The following is a 24118-nucleotide window of genomic DNA, read 5'->3' on the forward strand; positions in this document are numbered from 1 at the left end:
AATTTTTTTTTCCTTCAGTTTAAAAATCAACCCTGAAATAACTAAATGTGATTGCTTGGGGTATCTGGTTAAAGCTCATTACCATGAAAGAAAATACAGAGAGTTTTTTTTTTTTTACCATCCCATTTCCCTGTAAGCAATTAATAACCTGAAAAAACATGCACTGACTTTTAAGCACTCTTGAATTTTCAAAATTGATGTCCCTTATTTGTACAATATGTACTTGTGGTATATACAAGCCTTATTACTACTAAAATGATCTCATTATGTATTATTAAGCTTGAAAACAGCAATCTACTCACAACAAGGGACATTATTTCAGCCAGCAAATCAGGGAAGACATAAAACTATTTTTCCCCTATGGAATTAATTGGAGATTATAAACATCCTTTCCAAGTGAGAGAATTAAGCTCTCACTTTAAGAATGCAAGATAAAAGACACTAATGAAAAGCAACAGCAAAAACCATATGACAAACACTTTAATTATGTTTTAAGAAACAGAATAAAAGGGAATGGGCTATCTGATTCCTGCAATTTTAAAAGAGTCTAGCTGTTATTATTTTATTTAGCATTTATTAAACACCCATATCAGGTGATGCTAGAGAGGAGTATTAGAAGTTTTTTAAAACCCAGGTAGAATCTAGGACCAGAGAGTATATTTTCACCATAGTTCTTTTCAGATTTATCAGTAAATAAATTCCTATAATTGAGAGAAAAAAAAAAAAACAGGGTAGTGTTCTAATCTGCCTTTGAAAATCAGTAATTATTCTGCTGTCAGGGGATTCTCATTTTTTTTTCCAGAAAGCACAATTTTGCTCAGCAGCAATTCCTACCTAACCAAGACTGGACTCATCTCTTGTTTTGTGCTCTACACCTTTACTTAGACCATTACTTGGAATTTTCCTGAATATGTAATCTGATCTAAATATCTGTCCTGGCAGAAAGTACTTGAATTTGAAGAGGGAGAACATTCTCCCTAAACACACACACACACAAAAGAAGATGTTCAAAATTGATATTAATCTTTTAAATTAAGGAAAATAATTGCTATTATTTTAAAACTTAAAAGTTGGAATTCCTTGTAAAAATAGTACTACCTAAATGTGCTGCTGTAGGGCCATACAGGAAAAAAAAGCTATTTCTCAAGTTCTGCAAGTTTGAGAATGGAATGAAATTAAATGAAAGATTATTTTGGAAGCTTATTTGGACTTTCCCCAAAGGTTGCTTATGTGTTTTCTTTTATTTCATTTAGTATATATTTGATGCTCAACAACTGTCTAAGCATTTAGTGTTTAAATATTTAATCACCACAAAAAGAAAAACCATAATTTCTTTAAGAGACAACCTACTGAAGTCTTATTGGCAAGAAATATGGAACTTAAAAAGATACAGATTCTATTTGTGCTATAAAATATAATCTCACCTTTTCTTACAAGGCACATCCAATAAATAATGCAACCATCCAGTGACTCTAAATGCCAACCACCTGCATAGTAATTTTTACAGTGAGAATTTATGTATCAGATTTGAAATGGTTTATACTGTTTTTAAATGTGATATGAATTTTAAATGTGTTGAGGACAAATAAGGGAAATCAAAAAAATTTCACAAGGTTGTTAAGAAATAGTTTATTTCATTTTAATAATATTTTTCTTTGAAAAGATATAGGAAAAATATTACATATTAATGTTTTTATGATAATTCAAAAGACACTCCAGTGTAAAATTTAATTCAATGTTTCAATTTATTTTCAAAAATTGCTTAAATCACTTCTTATCAAGATGGATATCCTTCACAAATAAAAAACCAAACCAGCTTAATATCTGTAGCAGTAAAGAAGGATTAGCAAAATCAGAGGTTAGGTTCCTATTTTACTGGTCTCTCTTATTGGGGCTAATGTGAATAAAGTTCTTCTAGCTCCTCCAGTCATAAGTGCCTACACAGCAAATTATATCATTTTCAGGTTCATAAATTTGTGTGAATATCATGATTTTTGCATTTCCTAAAGTAATCTAATTTCATTTTTTAAAATAGATTATGAAAGTTCTAATGAAAACATAAGGCATAAAAAACCTGCAAAGCAATAATAGTTAAATAATTTGGATTCCTAAGTTTGCTACAACATTAGCATTTTCCCCTTTGTTTCCTTAGGCTAGATGATATATTTTCTGCTCTCTCTCTCTCTCTCTCTCTCTCTCTCTCTCTCTCTCTCTCTCTCTCTCTCTCTCTCTCCTATCCCACGTATCACTTGGTAACAAATTAAACCAAGTTTTTCACTTGGTCCATCATCCTTCCTGCATACACAGATGTAATAGAAGTGATTAAATGGAAGACCTTCATTCTTAGTATTGGTTAATAATTGAGACAAATCCAATTAGGCAAGAGAAAAAGTCCAAGCTCTGCCTTTAAAATTGGTTATGCACTCCCTGAGTGTTGGCTATTTTATTTACTCAAAATGTTGGTATGGTGATATTCAAGGACCATAGGATACTTGTATTTTACTTGTTTTCTTAAATATTTTTTCCAACTCACACAAAATGTATCTTTTGATTAACTTCAATAATAACTTTGAAACAGTTTTTTTAGGAGATGTGATGTCAAAAATATGGCAGAAAATATATAATATTTTCTTAAACTAGAAACTCATAATAAAGCTTAATCATGAACATTATATAAATATGTATATTTATTTCTATTAACACTGAATCCTGAAATTTCATCAAATTTTTCAAAATAAAATTTCTTATGAAGAATAGCTATGGTGCTTCATTAAATATTCCTAAAGAAAATCAGTTTTTCAAGACTATAAATCTTTTTTTGATGTTACTTTTTTTTGGGATATAAACAAGACTGAAAGGGTATATATTAATTCATGAATATGATTTTTACTTACAAATTTCCTATATTTCATTTTTTTCTTGACTACTGTCAGAAAATACTTTTCTTACCCCCACTTTTTTCAGGAAAATGTATAAACATTCATTTAACCAACTTTCTGTACTAGATGCTGCTTTAACAAAAATGCTAGTGCTGAATCTGGTGTTGGAAAAAATTTTACCAGTTGGTGGCAGCATTCACAAGAGTGGATCACATTTCCTCTGTTATCTTTAGGTTAAATTTCAAAACAACTCTTGAAAACAGTCTCATAAGGCAAGCTTAGAACAGTACATGAACAACCACAGAAAAGTAAAAGTTTTCTGGTTATAGTACAGCTCCATAACACACTGAAACTTCTGTCAAGGAGCGGAGTTCACATCCTATTCTCTATCTCATGGGCAGTTCATTGAATGTAAAATCAGGAAGAATTCTGCCACATACAAAAATAAATTGTTCAGTCAAAGATCTACATGCTGATCTTTCTCCTTTAGCAATGTCTGGAATATATTCCACTATACCCTAAATCCGAGAGAAGCATCATTGCTCAACCCTCTCCCCCGCCCCTTTCTAGAAAATATAGCTGTGTCACTTTGGAGACATATTTCATTTTATCTGCTACTGATGATCTGAAGATTGAGAGGCAGACAATTTTGTTCCGCTCTGACTAGAAAAGAGCCAGTTTTATACCCAGCAGCAGGAGCTACAAACAGCATGCAGTACACAGGGCATCAATTCGGTCACGCAAGACATGAGCCTATTATATTACAGAGGACATGTATTCAAAGGAAAAGAGATGTTCCAAGGAGAAAACTCCCATGTTATGATGATTCACTAATGTTATTCAGGCTCAAATGTTTAATTTTCACATCAATCACTGAAGGATTTTAGGAAAGCCCTAGAATTGGCTGCTAGTGGTAGTTTTTAAATAATTCTTCTGTGACATAGATTGTTTCCCTCACAGGTTAAAAAATCAAAAGACAACAAATTCACCATTTCAGTGTTAAGGTGGTCTTTTAATTTCAAACTGCAGTTCTTCTTTCACTCAAGTATGTGTTGATATTTACTTAAAATCAACTGCATTCAATATACTTTTTAGAATAGCCAAAAACACTCAGTAACATTAACACATCCTTTGCTGTAAACTAAATGAGTATTAATCTAAACCTATTTTTGAAGAATGCTATTTATGTAATTCCATTGACTTTCAGAATAGAGCATTATCCAATGAAGTCATTTCAGCTTGCACAACCATTTACATACATTAAAAACAATGATACTTTGTATAAATTCTGGAAATATGAAGTTTTAAAAACCTTTACTTTTTTGTTCCATTGTTAAATTCTGATTCTTTACATATATATTCAAATGCCTGAAATTGTAAATAATCCAAAAGAGCAGTTAATTCTGTCATTTAAATTGGACTGTTGCACTTATGCACAGTCAGCATGTTACAAAATTCTTGCGAAATTTCAGTTGAAAAATATTAGCAAATGAAATTTGTAAAGAAAAACTTGCTGCTTAAGTGGACTGGAGCCACATTATGAATAAGAGGAATAATGTTTTGTTTTTTTTTTTTTCTTGCACAGAGTTCATTCAACAGAGAAATAGATATTTAAAAACAAACTACTCTACCAAGCCATTATCCTTATTAGAAGTATAATGGAATGCCTACTTTTAAAAAGAATGCTCAGGATAAAAATCTTTGAGTCAAATTTGTCCTAAAATGTTTTCTATGCAATAATTCTAAACACAATCTTAGTGTGTTCATATATTTTAAAACCCTAGCAGGTAGAACATGGTCAACCTACTTCTATTATGATGAAAATACAACAGATGTTAGAATCCTCGAATTTACTTTTTTTAATTACCATAAATGCTCTTATGTTCTTTCTACTTCCTTTTTACTCCTAGCATGGTACCTAAAATGACTCAAAGGAGAAAAATAGTGCTTTCATTATTTTCTACCATTTTAAAAATTTTCCAATATGGATTTTTATTGATATGGGATTAGGATGCATATTTACTTGCCAAAAACAAAAACAACTAATGTAATTACTATAGGAAAAACCATTGTTTTAGAAAGAGCACTGATGTATTTAAAATAGAAAAATACATCTAAGATGCATGAAGGGTCTCTTTTGCTAGAAGACATAAGCACTTTATTATCCTACAGAAAGAGGGGGGGAAAACTGCCAACTAAAGATCTTGGGGCATGAGAAAAATTTTCAACCAGGCTATGTGCTGGCAGCAGGCCATTCAACAGTTCTCAGTCCTTCAGTTTAAAGCATGTTGGGCAGGATTTAATAGCTGACTTTTGCTGAAATAGTATGGGAGAAGGGTTAGAAAAGAATATGGTGTAGAACAGATCTTAAATTAATAAATAATATACAATGACATTCTCTGTATGTGTATGTGAGAGAGAGAGAGAGAGAGAGAGAGAGAGAGAGAGAGAGAGAACCAGGAATTTTCACAGAAAGAAATGAGAATGCACTGATCATGAAAGAGGGGTGAAAAAAGCCTTCAACACATGAGGAAGAAGATTGGAATAATTCTGAGTAGAAAATTTCTTGGCTTCAGCACCTTAGAATAAACTTTCTAATGTGAGTTGAATAAATACCTCCCACATTTTGAGGTTCAAGGGCATCAGGATTAAAACCAGTTTTTTTTTTTCTGGAAGGGATCTGTAATCTTGATGGTATAAGACAATGCTAATGACGTACATGCTCATTCTCTACCCTTTTTCTCAGTTTGCCTACCCTTAACTTGGTGACCCTGGCAACAGATGGAAGGTAACAGCCAATCTAAACTTCATGCCTGTCCATAATAGCTAGTGATCCTTAACCAAAAAAATAAATAAATAAATAAATGAAGTTGGCAGTTAAACTAGAATGACCCTAAAAACAGACAGTCAAGAAACTTCTAGATGACACTTGTTAACATCATATATGTCCAACAGCTGAAGATGCATAAGAACTTTTGATTCTTCCTGGTGTAGAGTAGGGTTGGGGGTGGGTAGGGAGGAATAAAAACACTTGGACCAAACGTCTCCCAGGAAGTTACATAGTGATGGCAAGATGCCACCTCTTCAACCCCTAGTGATATCTTCTGTAACCTAAGTGAAATGATGAAGGGAAAGGTGTCATGTATGTATGTTTTTCCTTACGTAATGTGCTTTGCTACAAGGCCAATTAAGCAGCACACATTTTCTTCAAACCTCCAGGTAAGACTCCCTCTACACCTTCCACATACAGATACCTTGAATTGCTAGGCAACATTTGTTGATATAAAAGGCAACAGCATATAATATAAAGAAGAAGCAAACAGAAAACAGAATTGCAATGTCCACAGACATTGCCTCCCTGATCTCTCCCACCAACCCACCAACCCCTACAAACAAAACAAGAAAACCACATTTAAAGATATTTAAAGATTGCCATTTCCTCATGGCAATGTTATATCAAAATGCCTTTGCAACACGGATCTTTAATCATAACTCTATGAAAATTATAATTATGTAAAATGTTTTTTAACTTTTCAGATCCTTTAAAATGCAAATGTTTTAAAACTATACATTTGATTTTTTAAATGTCATTCAAATGTATTTAAGAGACAATTAAGATGGTAACATATTTTGAAATTTTTTTACAAATTATCAAAAAGTCACGTGCATAATTAATATTAAAATAATTTAATAACAATAATTCATTACTTTGAGAAATTATTCTCTCACGTGACTTCACACAAACATTCTTAAGAAGTAAAACCAAAAAGAAGTTTGTTTTTTAAAGGGCAATTCCATTCTTCATTTTCCACCTATGATCCTATAGCCAGATTACTGAAATGTACTGTCAAATCACTTTTCACTTTATTTTTTCTAACATAAAGGATTACGGAGAACCTATTTTGTACTGAGTATGAAAATCATGAGAGGCAGCCTAGCATAGTGAATAAAGACCCAATCTGGGTTCAAATATCTCTGGTGATATACAGTGGCTATGGGTCCCAGACCAAGTCATTTAAACTCTCTGAGACAACAAATGAAAGAAGTACAGTTGCTTATCTCTTTTGGTAGAAGGGGCTTTCCTCACCAGAAGTCCCCTCAAAGATGAAATCGAAGGTCCAGACCAAAGAAGGGGAAAAAAACATCAAAACCCATACAACCACCCCAAAAATTAGAAGCAGGAATTCAAAATGAAGTTCAACCTAGGGATGAGGGGGGTTCACTAGCTGCAAGGTGGGTATATGCTTTCCTACGCTCTTGTGAGTGTGTGTACGTGTGGGATGGGGTCTAAGAAGGCAAGGAACGAACCGTTGCTGATACAGTTTCGCTAATGTTGTGTTCTTGCTGGTGCCCGCCCTACCCCTACACTATGGAAACTGTATTTTTCTCTGGCTGCTGTTCCTTCTCATTCTTTTTTCTCCTGTTACATCCAAAACAGATGAATTCAACTTCATGACAATCTGACAAGTTAATAGGTCCTGATGACATCCCGAAGAGAAAATTCGAAAACAGGGATGTTTGTGCGATCAAGTCCCCCTCTTCTCTCATCTTGCCCCCACCCCTTGCCACACACATCCGCCCTCCCCACTCCTCACCCCTACCTCCACCACCATCCCCAAGCATATGTAAAAAAGAAAGGTCTGAAGCCTGGTCTGGGAGAGAGATTTGTGGTTGATTAAAACCAGCCTACGCTGGGGGGGTTTCCATTGAACTTTGCTTTCATCCCAAGACTCATTACTCTTTCCTCTCCGTATTCGGCTTTCCCCCCCCAGTTTTTACGCGGCATACCTCACCCTAAGCAATGATTTTTAACACTCCCTTCCTCCCCTGCTTGTATCTCGGGGGCTGCCCTCTACTTAACAATGAGAATTCTTTTTATCCCCCCCCTCCCCTTCGTCCCCCTTCTTTCCCGTAAAGGGAATGAAGCAGCTATTGAGCTTCATCTCACCGTGTGACTAATTTGGATGTTCGTAAACAAGCGCCAGCCAGGCTCTCTCCAGGGCCACCCTTTACAGAGAAAGGGAAGAGAGAGACAGAATGTAAAAATAAAAGTAAAAATACTGAGAGTGCAACAAAAGTGAGGGCACCCCGACCCCAGAGACCTTCCACCCCTAGAGCCATAAACAAACACGAGCTGCGCCACACGTTCCCCTTTTCACCAAACGGCTAATCGGCAGCATAAACTTCTCAGAAATATTAAAGATCGGCTTGCTTTTCCGGAATTGGGGTCGGGGCCGGGGGAGAGTGCCGAGAAAGAAGTCCAAATTCGTCCACACCTCCTTTCTTCCCAAAGGAAAAGATTCCATGAAGCCAGAGCCGCTGCAAATTTGGAGTGGGGGCGGGGGGAGCGCGTGAGATGCATTGGGGCTTATTCAGGGGATGCTTCCCGCCCCCCTTTCCCAACCTATTAGCTAGCTGTGTCTGCGCTTTGATCTCCAAAGGGTCCCCCCACCGCCTCCCCATACACGCTTTACAGTATTTCCTTTACAGCGGAAGTGTGGGGATAATTTAATATATTCAATAGCAGGAGTGAAAGGTCCGTCTCGCCCCCCCCCCCACACTTCCTCCCCCAGCTCCCCTCTCCCCGCCCCTTCTCCTCTCTCCTTTTTCACGCCCTGGGTGGCATTTCCTTCGCGTGCATCAACAACAAGCCTCTGATTAATGAGGCACTAGAGCTGGCATTTCCCCCATACCCTACGCCCCCCTTCCCAAGTGTCTCCATCTCTTTACCGTGTGTGTGGGGAGGGGAGGGGAGCTCAGAGCGGGGGAGGGGATAGGCGGGAAAAGAAACAGAAGGAGAAAGGAGGAGAGAGAGGAGGAGGGAGGGAAGAGGGAAAGGAGGGGTGCTGAGGGCCCGCCTTCTCTCTCCTCCCTTCTCCCTCCTCCCTCCACCTCTTGCCCCCCCTCCCGCCTTCCTCCCCCCCACTTCCTCTGCGTGGTGCTCAATTGGTGCTCAGGGCCGTCAGTCCCTCGGCGCTGCACCCAATGCGGGGTGCGTGTGGGGGAGGAGTGCGGCTTTCTCGCCCCCTCTTTCCCCCCTCGCCCTGCGCTCGTGTGTGTGCCTGCGTAACGCAGAGTCACATGTTGTTTTGCTCTTTAGTTCAGTCACTCAGTGCGCGATGTGTTACTCACTGTTCAACTGGGACCGAGACAGGCAGGAGTCGCCGTTGGCGGCGGCGGTAGCACCAGCAGCAGGAGCAGAGGCAGCCACCCCGAGCCACGCCGAGGGATTCACGGCTCCCCGGAGTAGCCCGGAGCGCCGAGAGGCAGCGGCGGCCGCGGTGGCGGTGGTGGCAGGGGCTGCAGCCGCGGCGGTGGGGACAAGTGCAGCCGCCTAACCTGGAGCGGCGGCCAGCCTGATCGGTCTGGAGACGGGGTCTGCGGGGTGCCTTTTCGGGCAGCCGGAGACGCTGGAGAGCGAGGAGCCGCGGGAAGTTGGAGAAGGTGGGGGCGGGAGTGGACTGTGATCGATCGGCGCATCCTTCGGCCTGACCCCCGACATAAGCGAGCATCCGAGGGAAGCCGGCTCGGCCCATCTAACGATCGTGGCTTTATTTGATTCTATTTTATTTTTCAACCCTCGGGGAAAGAGACGCTTTCACTTGAGAGAGTGAAGGGAAGCCATCCCCAACCTCCCATCCCCAAATCACTCCCCCTCCCCAAATCACCCCTCCCTTTGCCTTCCCCTCCCCCTCCCCCTGTTGCCTTCGCGACTGGATCGGGGAGGTCCGGACTGCACCCTCCCGGGAGGATGGCCAGCCCGCCACTGCACGGGCTCCTGACCCCGGCGCATTCCTCCGGCGGCGGCGGCGGCGGCGGCGGCACCAACCTCAACAACAACAACAACAACCACCACGGCGTGCGCAAGTGCGGCTACCTGAGGAAGCAGAAGCACGGGCACAAACGTTTCTTCGTGCTGCGGGGCCCCGGCGGCGGCGGCGAGGAGCAGGGCGGCGGGGGCTCCGGGGGGCAGCCAGCCCTGCCCGCCAGGCTGGAGTACTACGAGAATGAGAAGAAGTGGAAGAACAAGTCGGGGGCCCCGAAGAGGGTGATCGCCCTCGACTCCTGCCTCAACATCAACAAGCGGGCGGACGCCAAGCACAAGTACCTGATCGCCCTCTACACCAAGGACGAGTACTTCGCCGTGGCGGCCGAGAACGAGCAGGAGCAGGAGGGCTGGTACCGGGCGCTCACCGACCTGCTCAGCGAGGGCAAAGCTGCCTACGACTCGAGCTCGCTCTACCCTCGCTGCCTCTCGGCCGGCGCCTCGTCGGCCGGCGCCTCGTCCTGCAGCGCCTCCCTGCCCGGCTCGGGCGGCAGCGGCTCCTTCGGGGCAGCGGCCGAGGACCTGCACTACGGGCTCATCACCCCGGCCACTGCCGCCTACCGGGAGGTCTGGCAGGTGAACCTGAAGCCCAAGGGGCTGGGGCAGAGCAAGAACCTGACCGGGGTGTACCGCCTCTGCCTGTCGGCGCGCACCATCGGCTTTGTGAAGCTCAACTGCGAGGTGCCGTCGGTCACTCTGCAGCTCATGAACATCCGCCGCTGCGGCCACTCGGACAGCTTCTTCTTTATCGAAGTAGGGCGCTCGGCGTCCACGGGCCCCGGCGAGCTCTGGATGCAAGCGGATGACTCTGTGGTGGCCCAGAACATCCACGAGACCATCTTGGAGGCCATGAAAGCCCTGAAGGAGCTGTTCGAATTCCGTCCCCGCAGCAAGAGCCAGTCCTCGGGCTCCTCTTCCACCCACCCCATCAGCGTCCCGGGCACCCGGCGCCACCACCACCATCATCTGGTCAACCTGCCCCCCAGCCAGACCGGGCTCCTTCGGCGATCGCGGACCGACAGCCTGGCCGCCACGCCTCCCGCCGCCGGTGCCCCCGTTGCCACCCAGGCCCCCGGAGCCGCGAAGTGCAGCTCTTGCCGGGTACGCACGGCCAGCGAGGGAGACGGTGGCAGCGGGGGTGGAGGAGGGGTGGGCTGCAGGCCGGTTTCAGTGGCCGGCAGCCCGATGAGTCCCGGCCCGGTGAGGACTCCGTTAAGCCGGTCCCATACTCTGAGCAGTAGCTGCAGCGCCTCCCTGCGACCTAACAAGATGATGTTAGCCCCCGCGGGGGGCCCCCTGCAACACAGCCGATCCATGTCTATGCCGGTGTCCCATTCGCCTCCGTCTGCCACCAGCCCTGGCAGCCTCTCCTCCAGCAGCGGGCATGGCTCGGCTTCTTACTCCTTGCCTCAAGGACAGCATCCACATCCACACCACCTTCACCACCACCAGGGTCAGCGGCCCTCTAGTGGCAGTGCTTCTGCTTCTGGCTCCCCCAGTGACCCAGGCTTCATGTCCTTGGACGAATACGGCTCTAGCCCTGGGGACCTTCGGGCCTTTTGCAGTAACCGAAGCAACACTCCCGAGTCTATAGCCGAGACCCCGCCCGCGAGAGATGGCAGTGGGACTGAACTGTATGGATACATGACCATGGAGAGACCCCTGAGCCTGTGTGGACGAACCTACCGAAGGGTGTCCGGAGAGGGGGCCCCAGACTCGGACAAAGGTCACAGAAAGAGGACTTACTCTCTGACCACACCTGCTCGCCAACGTGCAGTGCCCCAAGTGTCCTCCGCCTCCCTTGATGAGTACACTCTGATGCGGGCCAGCTTTGCAGGCAGCTCAAGCCGCCTTTACCCAGCCTCGTCTCCCAAAGTGACCTACAACCCATACCCAGAGGACTATGGGGACATTGAGATTGGCTCCCATCGGAGCTCCAGCAGTAACCTTGGAGCAGATGATGGCTACATGCCCATGACTCCTGGAGTGGCCCCACTGGCAGGGGGCAGCATTGGAAGCTGCAAGAGTGACGACTACATGCCCATGAGTCCCACCAGTGTCTCTGCTCCCAAACAAATACTACAGCCACGGATGGCAGCAGCCTCCCTTGCTGCAGGTGCAGCATCCCAGGCAGCCTCCTCAGCAACAAGTGGTAGAGGCTCTCCACTGAATGGCAGCAGCTACAAGACCAGTTCTCCAGCTGAAAGCTCTCCTGAGGACAGTGGGTACATGCGGATGTGGTGTGGTTCCAAGCTCTCGGTGGAAAGCTCTGAGGGCAAGCTACTTCCCAATGGGGATTACCTTAACATGTCCCCTACTGATGCTGGAGCTTCTCTCACCCCACCTGACTTCTTCTATGACTCGGTCCCATTGCCTGGTGGTGGAGAACCACCTAAGGGAGTCCCAGGCTGCTGTTACAGCTCACTGCCCCGGTCCTACAAAACTCCCTGTCCTCGAAATGGGGATAGTGACCAGTATGTATTCATGAATTCTCCAGTGGGGAGGAGGATTGTGGAAGAGGAGCAAGAGCAGCCAAGGCTGCAGCCACTGCCCACCACAACTACCCCCTGCACCCAGACCACCAGGCCCTTTGTATCTAATGGGGGCAGCCACTCCCAACCTCACCACCTAGTGCCTTCAGCAGTTAGGCAGAGTGGCAGCAGCAGTGGCAACAACAACAACCGACCAGAGAATTTCCTCATTCAGCGTTGCAGAGCAGTTCGGCCAACTCGTCTGTCCCTGGAGGGGCTTAGGACCCTGCCTAGCATGCATGAGTACCCATTGCCACCTGAGCCTAAAAGCCCAGGTGAGTATATCAACATTGACTTTAGTGAGTCTGGAGCCCACCTTTCCCCACCTCCACCTCCCCTGCTGACTTCAGCAGCCTCCTCATCATCACTACTCTCAGCTAGCAGCCCCGCCTCTTCAATGGGTTCAGGTACCCCTGGCACCAGTGGTGACAGTCGGAGGCGCTCTCCCCTCTCTGACTATATGAACCTTGGCTTTGGCTCACCCAAGTCACCCAAATCTGGCACTGAGGGTGGTGGCTCTGTGGGTTCCTTGGATGCCTTGATGTCCCCTGAGGCCTCCTCACCCTGCCCACCACTGCCAACACCACCTGCCTCCTCTACTTCCTCCTCACAGCAGCAACTCCCACCTCCACCACCACCAGGAGAGCTGTACCGCCTGCCTCCAAGTTCTTCTACCTGCCACCCAGCTCCTGTTTCTGCCTCTTCCCCCTCTCGTCCCCCTGAGACAGGGGATAGTGGTGACTACACCGAGATGGCCTTCGGCATAGCTGCCACTCCACCACAGCCCATCGCAGCACCTTCGAAGCCAGAAAGTGCCCGGGTGACCAGCCCTACATCTGGTGTGAAGCGGCTGAGTTTGATGGAGCAGGTGTCTGGTGTAGAAGCCTTCCTGCTGGCCAGCCCACCCCCAGACCCACACCGGGGTGCCAAGGTCATCCGTGCTGACCCCCAGGGTGGCCGCCGACGCCACAGCTCAGAAACCTTTTCCTCGACCACTACTGTGACCCCTGTGTCCCCATCCTTCGCACACAATCCTAAGCGCCACAACTCGGCCTCTGTGGAAAATGTCTCTCTCAGGAAAAGTGGCGAAGGGCCCAGTGGTAGTGGTGTAGAGAGTCTTGGAGGAGGTGAAGAAGAGACATCTACATCTCCTCACCTTCGGCAGCCATCACTCCCTCTGCCACCTCAGCCCCAGCAGCCGAGGTGGACACAGAACCAACCTGGAGCACTAGTTGGTTGCCCTGGGAGCAGTAGCTCTCCTATGTGTAGGGAGACATCGGCAGGCTTCCAGAATGGTCTCAACTACATTGCCATTGATGTTAGAGATGAAGCTGGCCTATTGTTGCAGCAGCAGCAGTCTGGAGACAAGAGTACCTGGGCCCGGACCCGTGGCCTCAGTGGGCTCATCAGTGGTGGAAATGGCAGCAACACAGGTGGCTGCGTGGGACCAGGCTCTGGACCCTTGCCCACAGCAAACACCTATGCTAGCATTGACTTTATGTCCCATCACCTGAAGGAGGCTACAGCTGTGAAAGGTGAGACCATCTTTGCTTTGTAATTGGGTGCAAAGTGGGAGGAGTACTATAAGGTAAGCATAAGGAGCCTATGCTGCCTGAATTCCACTATTCCTTATCTTTAATAACTTGACCTAAATGGCAAAAGCCCTTAATTAAGTTTGATTTGTTTTACTTTGGGCTCCTGTATATGGGCCTTTCTGCCAAAGTAAAGCCCTCCCAAGAACCAGTTGAAAAGGTGAAAGAGGCTTAAAAACAGGGATACTTTCATTTTTCCATCCAGGTCATTTCTTCCCTCCTCCCCCCACTCCTCCATACAGATTGAAAGACCCAATCTGTTAATGAACCTTTCTTTGAATCAAGCCAAAGAAAGGCAGCTTTAAACGGCACTGTTTATCTTTTTAGTTACTAAACCATTATCGGGAAGGTCTAAATAAGTCTTGCTTAGACTTCTTCCTGTTCCCACCTTCCCCCAGGATTGCAGTACTCTAGCCTGGATACCTGTTAATTTTTTTTTTAAGTGTTACTTAAAAGTTTTTTTTTTTCATTTTTTGGTTTTTTGTTTTTGAAAATAAAGTGCAGGGAAAATTCCTTTAGAAAGTTACCAACCATTCCCCTGGGTGACAGGGTGAATAATTAATTAGCCTATCAAATAATTATTAATTGAATGAAACTTTTATACAGAAACTAAATGATACTTTCCACTACTCAAATTATTTTTATCTGTTATGGAGGAATTTCAGTGAATCTGCAAGAAGCACAGAATGTGAAGCAAAAACATGGGTTTTGTCGGTAATAGTTGCATGAGTGTTCTTCATTGTTCTGGGAATTTTCTTCAAAGGCCTGTGAATGGTGATGTGTAACTGCAGCTGGCAGTTCATTCTAAATAGGAAGGCATGGTCATTGGCTTGTATGTTGGAGTAGAGCTGAAATACACAGAGCTGGAAGACAAAATGATTGATTCAAATGTTGGAGATCTGAGGGGTTTCTAATTCCGTAGCTGTTCCTTTGCTGAGGTGCTGGTCTTTTAGCGTTAGTTAGCCCACAGTGAAACTTGAGCAGGCCCAGCTGAATATTGTAATTGATGAGGTTTTTGTTTTGCTTTTTGAGTAAACAACAAGCAAGCGTTGCAGTTGGATAATCATTCAGTTGACTGGCATGGAGATGTATTTGGCTCTTTTTTTCTCTCCATAACGAGCACACATCTAAATCTAGTAGGCATTTTATAATACAGTAGTAGCATTTTAGGAGATTTAACTGTAAACATAAAATACCTCCCCTCCCCCCATGTTAGTTTTCCAGAGGACAAGCTATTTCCTCTTTTGGAAGTGAGACCAAAAGGTGAATGACACAATAATTGAAAAAGAAAAATATCTTTTAGAAACTAATAAAACTCAAATAAAATTGACGTGTTAAACTTTCTCCTCTGTTATCATCCATTCACCGAAGATCATTTTGTGGTACATTGTATCAACCACATATTCTAGGTAGGTCTGTAAACTTTCCTAGGGAGTGAAACAATCAGCTGAAAATGCATAGATTATATCAATAGACCAACAGAGGTAAAGTCTGGGAGTGTCACACAGCAAACTGTAAAAGCAATTTTTGCGCAGATCTGATTCTAGTAAAAAACAAAACAAAACAAAACACAAACATACAAGCTGAGGAACGGATAGCTTTTACTGTTTCCGGCTTGTCCCTGAAGGGGAGGAGCAGGGTTATAAAAACCTGGAATGGATTCAGGTGAGGCCCTGGCTGTTGGTTTCTGCCTTCTATTTACACAAGGTATTAGGGTTGGAGTCTGTTCGTTGAGTGAGCCCACTGAAGGGACAGGGCTTGAGAACTGTCTGGTGAAGCAAATTTAATTCTGAAACATGGTTCATGTATGATACAGTGCCCTCTTAGGGTTAATAAAAATGGTAAACAGCCAGATACTGTGTGTTTGGGGACCAAGCTTAGCCTATTTGGGATAAAGTTTTCCCACCAGAATCTCTCCCTCTCCCTCTCCCTCTCCCTCTCCCTCTCTCCCTCTCTCTTTCCCTCTCCCTCTCCCTCTCTCTCTCCCTATCTCTCTCCCTCCCTCCCTCTCTCCCTCCCTCCCTCTGCCCCCTCCTCCCGTTCCCCCCCCCCCCCCCATGAAGGACTTATTGTTTTCAAGTCCAAATGCTATGTATTTTGTATCCTTCATAACTGAACAGACATGGATAGTTATTTTGGCTGGCAGTTTTCTGAAGTGTGTGTATGTGTCTATTGCATATACCCTGTTTGGAAATAGGTTAGCTGATTTCAAAGTAAATAAAAAAGGAGGTTTTGTATCGAATGAATCTATAGTAAAGTAACTTGTAACACAGGGAATAGTAGATTAGAGATGTATGAGTGTATCATCTTTCATTATTAATCTGTAAGTAGTACTCTATTGAACCAGACAAATTTACATTTACAAATTCACAGAATAATCCTCTGCGTTGTTTAGAATTACATGTGAAAAGTGTTTCTGGTGCTTTTACATAAAAAGCCCATAGCAGCAAAAATGCCTTCTAGGAGTGGGATTTATAGAAATGCAGTTGTAGGATTAGAAAAATAAAAGAAATTGATCTTTTACAGTGAACTAAGAGGAAAGAGTACCCTTGGTTATTTCTGATTTTAGCCTTAATTCTTGGAAGTGTTTAATTTGTGCAGAACAACTGTGCTGGGTATGGGAAAACAATATCGATTGAAGAAAAATACTTTGGTGCTAGTTGTATCCTGTTTACTGTTTGCATAAGTAGTGGCAAAATGGGTGTGTATCAGTGTTTGCTTGTGTTTGTAATGGACTTTTACTAGATCACCAAAGTTCATTGAAAAAAGCTTTAGGTAGGCAGTTTTTTAAAAGTTATATAAATGAAAATAAAATAACTGTGAACATAAAGTAAATGTTTTAAACAAGAAATGAAATAAAAGTCATCCACTTTTTGCATGTGTATGTGTAGGAATACGTTTTCATTCTGTTATCCTTCTGGATTTTTACTGGATCAAAAATTTGTTACTGCTTTGAAAAAAACTGATTTATGTAAACTTGACAATCAAGTGTAGCAAGATTTGTACAGTGGCTTATACTGGCTATTAAGAAAAATTATTATTTTAGCTTTTTTTTCTATTCTTGGAGGGAGTCTCATTCTAAGATTTATTTGGTTATTCTAAAACAAATTTGATGAGAAATACTGCTTGAAACAATATCAGATGTCCCTTTATCAGGTGGATTTGTCTAAAATTTCTTTGATAAAGAGTATATCACATGATAATTTAAAAACTAATGGTTGAGTAACTTCGGTATGAAAGAAATGCTTGCAGGGACACAGTAAAGGCACTACTTTATTTACATTTAAGAGGAAGTTGTACTTACTGAAATATCAAAGCACTTGAACACTTTCAGAAGTATAATGAGCTTAGTTGACAAACCAAATAACCTTTCATTTTTTTTCCCTTGGTTTAGTTGGCTAGCTCTTGTCATAACAAGATAATACTGGTATAGAGTTCCTATCCCATTCCCAGGAGCAGACAAGTAAGGTGCTAATGAAAACACATGCACCCTTTCTTGAATGAAAGTCACATGACTGGTTCTGTTTCCCTTATTGAAAGGGAAGCCTTTACAAAAATAGTACTTCATAGTAGGCACATAATCTGTTTCATAGAACACTGAATTAGGTATCAGGAAGCCAGTTTTCTAGTTCCTGTTCTGTTACTGAATCACTGTGTGACCTTAGGGAAGCTATTTAATCCCTCTTTTTCTCAGTTTCTCCATCTGCAGAATAGGAATAATAACTTCCCTCCCCTTAACTATCTTACAGGCACAGTTGTGAGGGTAAAGCAGATAGAGGAAAGATATCAAGGCACTTTAGAGTTCTTTCAAAGAAAGGTGGGACATCAGTCCGAGAATTCTGTTGCTACTTATTTACACACACACACACACACACACACACACACACACACACACACACACCCATCAAGAATTCACCAATATATGAAGAACTGGTATATATTTTTTTTAATGACCCCAACAATTTCACAAATCTGAAAACTATTTTTAAACCTGTGAAATTAAGTTTGCTCTTTTAAAAAATGTACCAATTTTTGCATAATTATATATATGGGTATGTATATTGTATATATACATATATCTACATATGTGTATAGATAGATAGCTAATCTTTTCAGTTTTGTGTTTAGTTTTTCAGTGGAGAAGATAATTCATATGTGACAAAGCCATTCATTAAGAAATAGGTGTTCTATCTATTTTAAGGCACCAAACCTCCAGACATGAGTGTTTTTTTCATTGTTTTTATTTAACTTGAACGTTTATTTAAAGATACCATTAATGTTAATGCATTAGTGTTCTAAATTGTACTTCAAAATAGATCATTAAGAAAACTCTTTTCCTACTCTTGAAGCTACCTAAAGACTTAATTTTTATTTCAATTACCCTTTATAATTACTTGATATTTAAAGAGGGACTTTCCAGATGAGCATGTATGTTAAATCCTACCTTGTTTTAGTGACAGTTTGTGTTTACGAAAAATATACATTTGTTTTACTAGTGGCAGTCCAAGCTGTTATTATGAGATACATTAGAACAACAATAACCAATTCCTCAGACTTTCCATTGCCTCCATCATTCTTTGTTCACTTTGCTATTTCATTCTTTTGGGCTGATTAAATGAGACTGGTCCCTCTGTGCACCGTGTTTTGACTTGTAATGCTGTGCTCTTTGGTTTTGGAACAATGTAGGAATATATCTACATTTTTGTCATCGTCTTCTATCCACATTCTGTTTTAATTGAAAATTGAGTCTTTAAAAATATTTTATTAACATTAATCCAGACTTTTGTTGTTGTTTTTAAGAAAAACCTAAAACAGGGTCACAATTTTTGAGCTTTACCAAAGCATAATGGTTTTTCTGTTAAAATACCCACTAATGCATTTTCCACAGAAACATAGTTCCAAGAATTAGTTAACTTTTGGTATCAGATTTGGCAGCTAAAGGGAGTTTTTGCCTTTTTTTGTAGCACAGAATCAAGTGTTCCAGTTTCACCTTAAACTTAAGGGAAAATGTAACTTTACTCTTTTATCCACATTACCAAGTAGAGTTTGGAGAAAAAAAAATCATTCAGGGTAAAATAAGCTTTTGTGGGTCCACCCTCCTAGGCAAATTCTCCAGTTAGGTCCTAGTCAGTCCATAAACCAAATTCTCTGTAGAATTTTTGTAGTATAGATGAGACTAAAAAATAATGTGTGCTTCTAATTGAAATTAGTATAAAGTATTTGAAGTTAAAAGTACCATGAATTTTGTATATTGAACTCTTCAAAAGCAAAATTTAGCACAAAATATAAAAGAAGTACAGCATTTTACAGGGGGACAACCCTAAGCATTTTCCATTTTGAGCTTTAATTTACATGTCATTAAAAATTAAACTAATGCCATCTAAAATGCGAAGTGTGGGAGGGGGTGCTGAACATCATTGTTCCTTTTTTCTTTGTATTTTAAGTTGTATTTAGTTTGAATGTCCATTTGAAGACTGTCATGGTAACTCTGAACCACTTAAGATAAATTATTGTAGACAAAGTTGAAGGGTAGGTTTGTTCTAAAGTGAACCCAGCAGAGTCATTGCTCAAGGCAGAGGAAATGGTTAGGTTGATGGTTGCTTCGGATTACTTGATTTCTTTCAAGATAGCTACAGAGAGTAACATTGACTTGGCTCTAAGTGAAATACATATAGGAATGTGTGTTTAAACGGAGAAAAGATTTGGAGCATATTTCATATGCTAGGCTTTCCCTCCTACCATCTATAAGAGAAAATAATGTTCGATAGAGCTTGCCATACTTATTAACTTAGACAATTTCATTACATTAGAATGCTGCAGGAAAATTAGGCTGAAACTAGTGTGTTGTGTGCTTACCCACCTCATGTTCAATTTAGTCATTCTGATTTCTTTTGCATTAATTTGGGGAAATGTTATTTTGTATAATTCAGGTGCTTACTAGGGAAATTAGAATGAGCAATAATTTTTGACCAGTAAACAAATTTTTTTTATTTATTAAGTTTTAGAATACTATGACCAGTGTAACATGTATGCTTTCATGTTTATTTTAGATAATCCTAAACTTTTAAAAGTGAGATACATTTATTTTGCCATTTTGTCAGCTTTAGATAAGTTGGGCAAGGTATAATTCTTCAAAATTAATTTCTCAGACAAGCAATTACTTTTGCAGTCATTTGCAAATATAGAATGTTCTCAAAGTGACCTATATCAATAGAAAGGGATAGGGAAATGACCTATAATTTCTCTTGTATAGAGAACATCCAGGTGAGGAAACTACCACTTACATTACAGTTCGGCATCTACTTTTGAATTTGTAGTCTTAGGGATTGCCAAGAATAGACACATGTGAAATGACTTACCCAGGGTCACACAACAGTTGTGAATCAGAAGGTTGACTTGAACCCAGATCTTTCTGACTTTAAGGCCAGCTCTATTGATTGCATTCATTGCCCCTGAACCACTGCTTCATTTAAGAATTTAAAATTAACCAAATTCCTTATAAATAGTCTAGAAACTGTATTTTTTAGATTTATATTTACATATACCTAGCTTCATTTGAACACACTTGGCTTATATAAATTTAAAAAGAAATCCCACAGGAAGAGAAGTAGTTTTTGCTTTATTTTAAATAGAAATTCAAAGTGATATCTTGATCAAGGACATAAATAAAAATGCTCAAATTGGCATAGATTATTTTCTAAACTTGAGATTTTATTTTATGGCAAATGCATCTCTCATAATAACCTATTTCATTATCTAATTAAGTTATCCCAAAGCTTGTGCAATAATCAATTATATTCCAGAGTTTTATTGCAGAATCCTAAAGTTTATGTATGGGAAAGGATGTTTTCTCTTAATAGTGCATCTGCTGTTCATATCTATCTACAAATATGCCCCCAAATGACAGAGGTTTAAAAAATAATCCAACAACTTCTTGGAGAATCAGTCTTTTGTTTCCTAAGGAGTGGTATTTACCAATTTCTACCCGCAAAACAGCTTTTTCTTTCTTTCTTTTTTTTTTTTTTTTGCAAAAGAACTATTAATGATGTTTCTAAATTTTTTACATTAGTAAGTAACTATTCAGTAGCAGCGCCTTGACAATCGTTAAGGAATTTGGAGTTTTCATAGCCCATCCTACATATATTATCTTGTAGTAAACTCAATAACCTTGATTAGTAAGTATGACAGGTATATATTTTATATAACTAAGGCTCAGGGAGAATGACAAACTAGTAATGGAGATAGAAATGGAATCTCAGTCTTCAAACTTTTAGTCCACTTCTGTCTCTACAGTATCATGCTTCCTCATGAATTATATCCTTTGTGGTCATCTTAGAAGATTTATATTGTATTATAATATCCACATCACAGTTTTCCTGAAGTATGAGTGTGTGTGTGTGTGTGTGTGTGTGTGTGTGTGTGTAACATTGGCCATTTATGCTTGTGTGTGAAGACATAAAAATTCAGGGGAGAAACAGAAGAAAGTTTCTAAAACATTTGGAAGACTGATGTTTCCAAGATTCATCAAGTCATCAAGGAAGGACAAGAGTTTGGACAAGGCATGGAAAGAAAGACATGTCATATAGTGAGTGCAGTTGTACAGAGTAGAAAACTGAGACCCAGAGTTTATGTGTCTTGCCCAATTTAGTAGCAGAAAAATTTGTACATATTAAAGAGAGTTCATTGCACTCTCTTATAATAACTAAAAGTTTCTTGATTTCTTTCAGGACCTTGGAACAAGTCAAGCATTTGTAGAAGCTTCTTTAAGACCCCTCAGTCTACTAGAATAAATTGCTTCTTGGGAGGGATAGAATGCCCCTTCTTTAAGGGACCAGAATTCTTTATTTAATCCAGAGGAGGTCAAGTAATGGGACAAAGTTTTGCTCAGAAAGTATCTGGCTAATTTTGATAGTGTTCACATAATACAAAAATGATTTGTCAAGCATCTAAGTAATTTACTCAATGTAGGCAGTCAATTATTAGGGATAATTCAGTTCTGAGAACCTACCTAGAATAGGACCAGGTAGACATAGCTTAGGTGATAAATGCAATAGCTAACAAACTGTTTAGTATTCAGTTGGATTTCTTGTTTGGAGTTTTTCATGTTCTTCAAGGCTAATTTATTATTTAAAATAAAATACTTTATACCCCCATTATGTCTAACTCCTCTAACAGTTTCCTAAGACATGAGTCATTAACCAGTTCAGTGATGGGTTTTGAAAACTGAGCAATTTAGAATTTGCCTGAGGATGGATAAATAACTTATCAATTTTAATACTATTTTTTCTACTTGTTAGGTGATAATTCTAGCAATCCTTTCATTGTTCTTAAGAAAATAAGAGAAGTTGTTAGTCAAGTTGAATAAATGAATTTCACATGAAAACCAATCTCTAATGTCCATGATAATAAGAACATTCCTTTTAGAAACACATGTTTTTGCCAAAACACCCAAATGAATGAATAAAAGTTTGTGTTGTATCTATAGAGGAAAGTACCTAGAAGTTTCCTATATGGATCCTGGTTATTATAGATGACTCAATGTTTTGTTTACATTAGCTGTCAGTCTCTTCAGCATCCTAGAAGAGAATACTTCCTTCCTAGCAGATGGCAGCCCCAGGGCCATGCACCTGCCATTACAAGCAATACACACTAGTAATCTACCCCAGCATCGCTGTTGACAACAGGCTAATGATTGGAGACTGTCTGTCTCATAGGGTAAACAAAATAGGGGGATTTTTTTTCCTCTTCAGTAAAAGTGATTAAGGTAGTGATAAAACTTTCCCTTTCCTGGAAAAAAAAGGAAATGTCTCCTAGTAGTGGATTTGTTATTTACTTTTGAAGTTGAATATAAGCAAATTAAAGGAAATTAAGATGTACTGTAAATACACGTGCGCCCAGGTCTCTTACCACAGGATGCTTATTTTATTGATGTTCTATCTTGCTATCTCCTGAGTGAGGGATAGGGTTTGTGGAGTTATGTACGATACCCAGTGTTGTCATATAGGGTCATTCTAAAAGAGGGACTGAAATCTATTTCATCATCACAAATCCCCAGCTCTGTTGTTGAAGAATCCTTCAGTAAACCTAGTTCTGAGTTACACTACCATCTGTTACTGCCATGCCAAGGGACCAGCTTATATTAATGTGAGACTCCCGGCTTTTATTTCTTTCAAGTTTTCAAAAGGCACTGATAGATTATATTGGGGGTTAGGGGGATGCATAGCGGTGGGAGAAAAGGTCTTTGAAATAGGCCAGGATGTTCTTGCTAAATTTAAAAACTATCCAAATATTACCCGGAGTTTTTGGAGTATTAAGCAGGATTAGATGACGTGTGGATTAAATGTTGTGTTGAGCAGCTTGTTTTTGTTTAAAGGAGTTAGAAATGGAGACACTAGGGCTCTAGTCTGTTGCCCCAATCACAAAGTTGCTGATACCAGATTTAGCAGAAATTCCCTAGAAAAGCAAACTCCAATAGTCAATTTCCTATACCACAGGCCCCTAGGCATTTTTGATAATAGTATCAGCATTACTAATAAAGTATCATCTGGTAAATGCTCATTGTAGTATTTCTATCTTGTTTTTGTCTTTTTAAGAATTCATCTAGATGTGACCTAAGGTAAATGCAGTACATCAGGAAGCTATTCTAGTGGTTTTCTTACAAATTGGGTTAATCAAAAATTTCTGTACTTATATTAGTTCTTGTGTTGGCCTTCTAGAGAGATTTAAAATAAATACATCATTTCATGTAACACTTATTTAGGTAGTTAATAGAAAAGTAATTTTGCTAAAATGGAAAACAGTTTTCCCCCTTATTTTTTGGGAGTTGAAAGTTGGGGATAGGTAGTCCACAAAAGTACATTTGTACAAGTCTTTATATTCTATGAAAGTCATTTTGCTATTTGCAGCCTCAAAAATCCAGTGATGGCCTTTTTTAAATCAAAAGCTTCAGTTTTTTCTTAATTTCTACAAATTTGTAAAAAGCAGACTTTTTTTTTGAATAAAGCTTGTGTGACTTTCAGAGCTAAGGCCATTTAAAAGTTCTAATCATGTCAAAGGATTATAACATTGATGTTTAAAAAGCCCTATAATGCTTAGATTCACTTTCAGCCTTACTTGTGAAGCACTTAATTTCAAGGAGCTGTCTGTCAAAATTCATTAGAATATTTTTTCATCTTCCTGTCCTTTATTTTTAAATTAATTTATTTTTAACATTCTTTTTTAAAATTTGTTTTTAAATTTTGAGTTCTAAATTCTCTTCCTCCTTTGCGCTCCTGCCCACTCAGAAGGCAA

General features: G+C 40.8%; 1 protein-coding gene across 2 annotated transcripts in view; it reads left to right on the forward strand.

The window, feature by feature from the left end:
* The first annotated feature begins 8994 nt into the window (after positions 1-8994).
* IRS2 (insulin receptor substrate 2) overlaps positions 8995-24118 on the forward strand; it is a 37424-nt gene continuing 22300 nt past the window's right edge. The window contains exon 1 of one of the 2 annotated variants that reach the window (XM_072621985.1): positions 8995-13771. In XM_072621985.1, coding sequence (XP_072478086.1) covers positions 9631-13771 — 4141 coding nt within the window. In that variant the 5' untranslated portion in view covers positions 8995-9630. The remainder of the gene's footprint in view (positions 13772-24118) is intronic. The other variant, XM_072621986.1, reaches the window with a different exon arrangement.

Source organism: Notamacropus eugenii, chromosome 6, assembly GCF_028372415.1.
Source record: "Notamacropus eugenii isolate mMacEug1 chromosome 6, mMacEug1.pri_v2, whole genome shotgun sequence".
NCBI lineage: Eukaryota > Metazoa > Chordata > Mammalia > Diprotodontia > Macropodidae > Notamacropus > Notamacropus eugenii.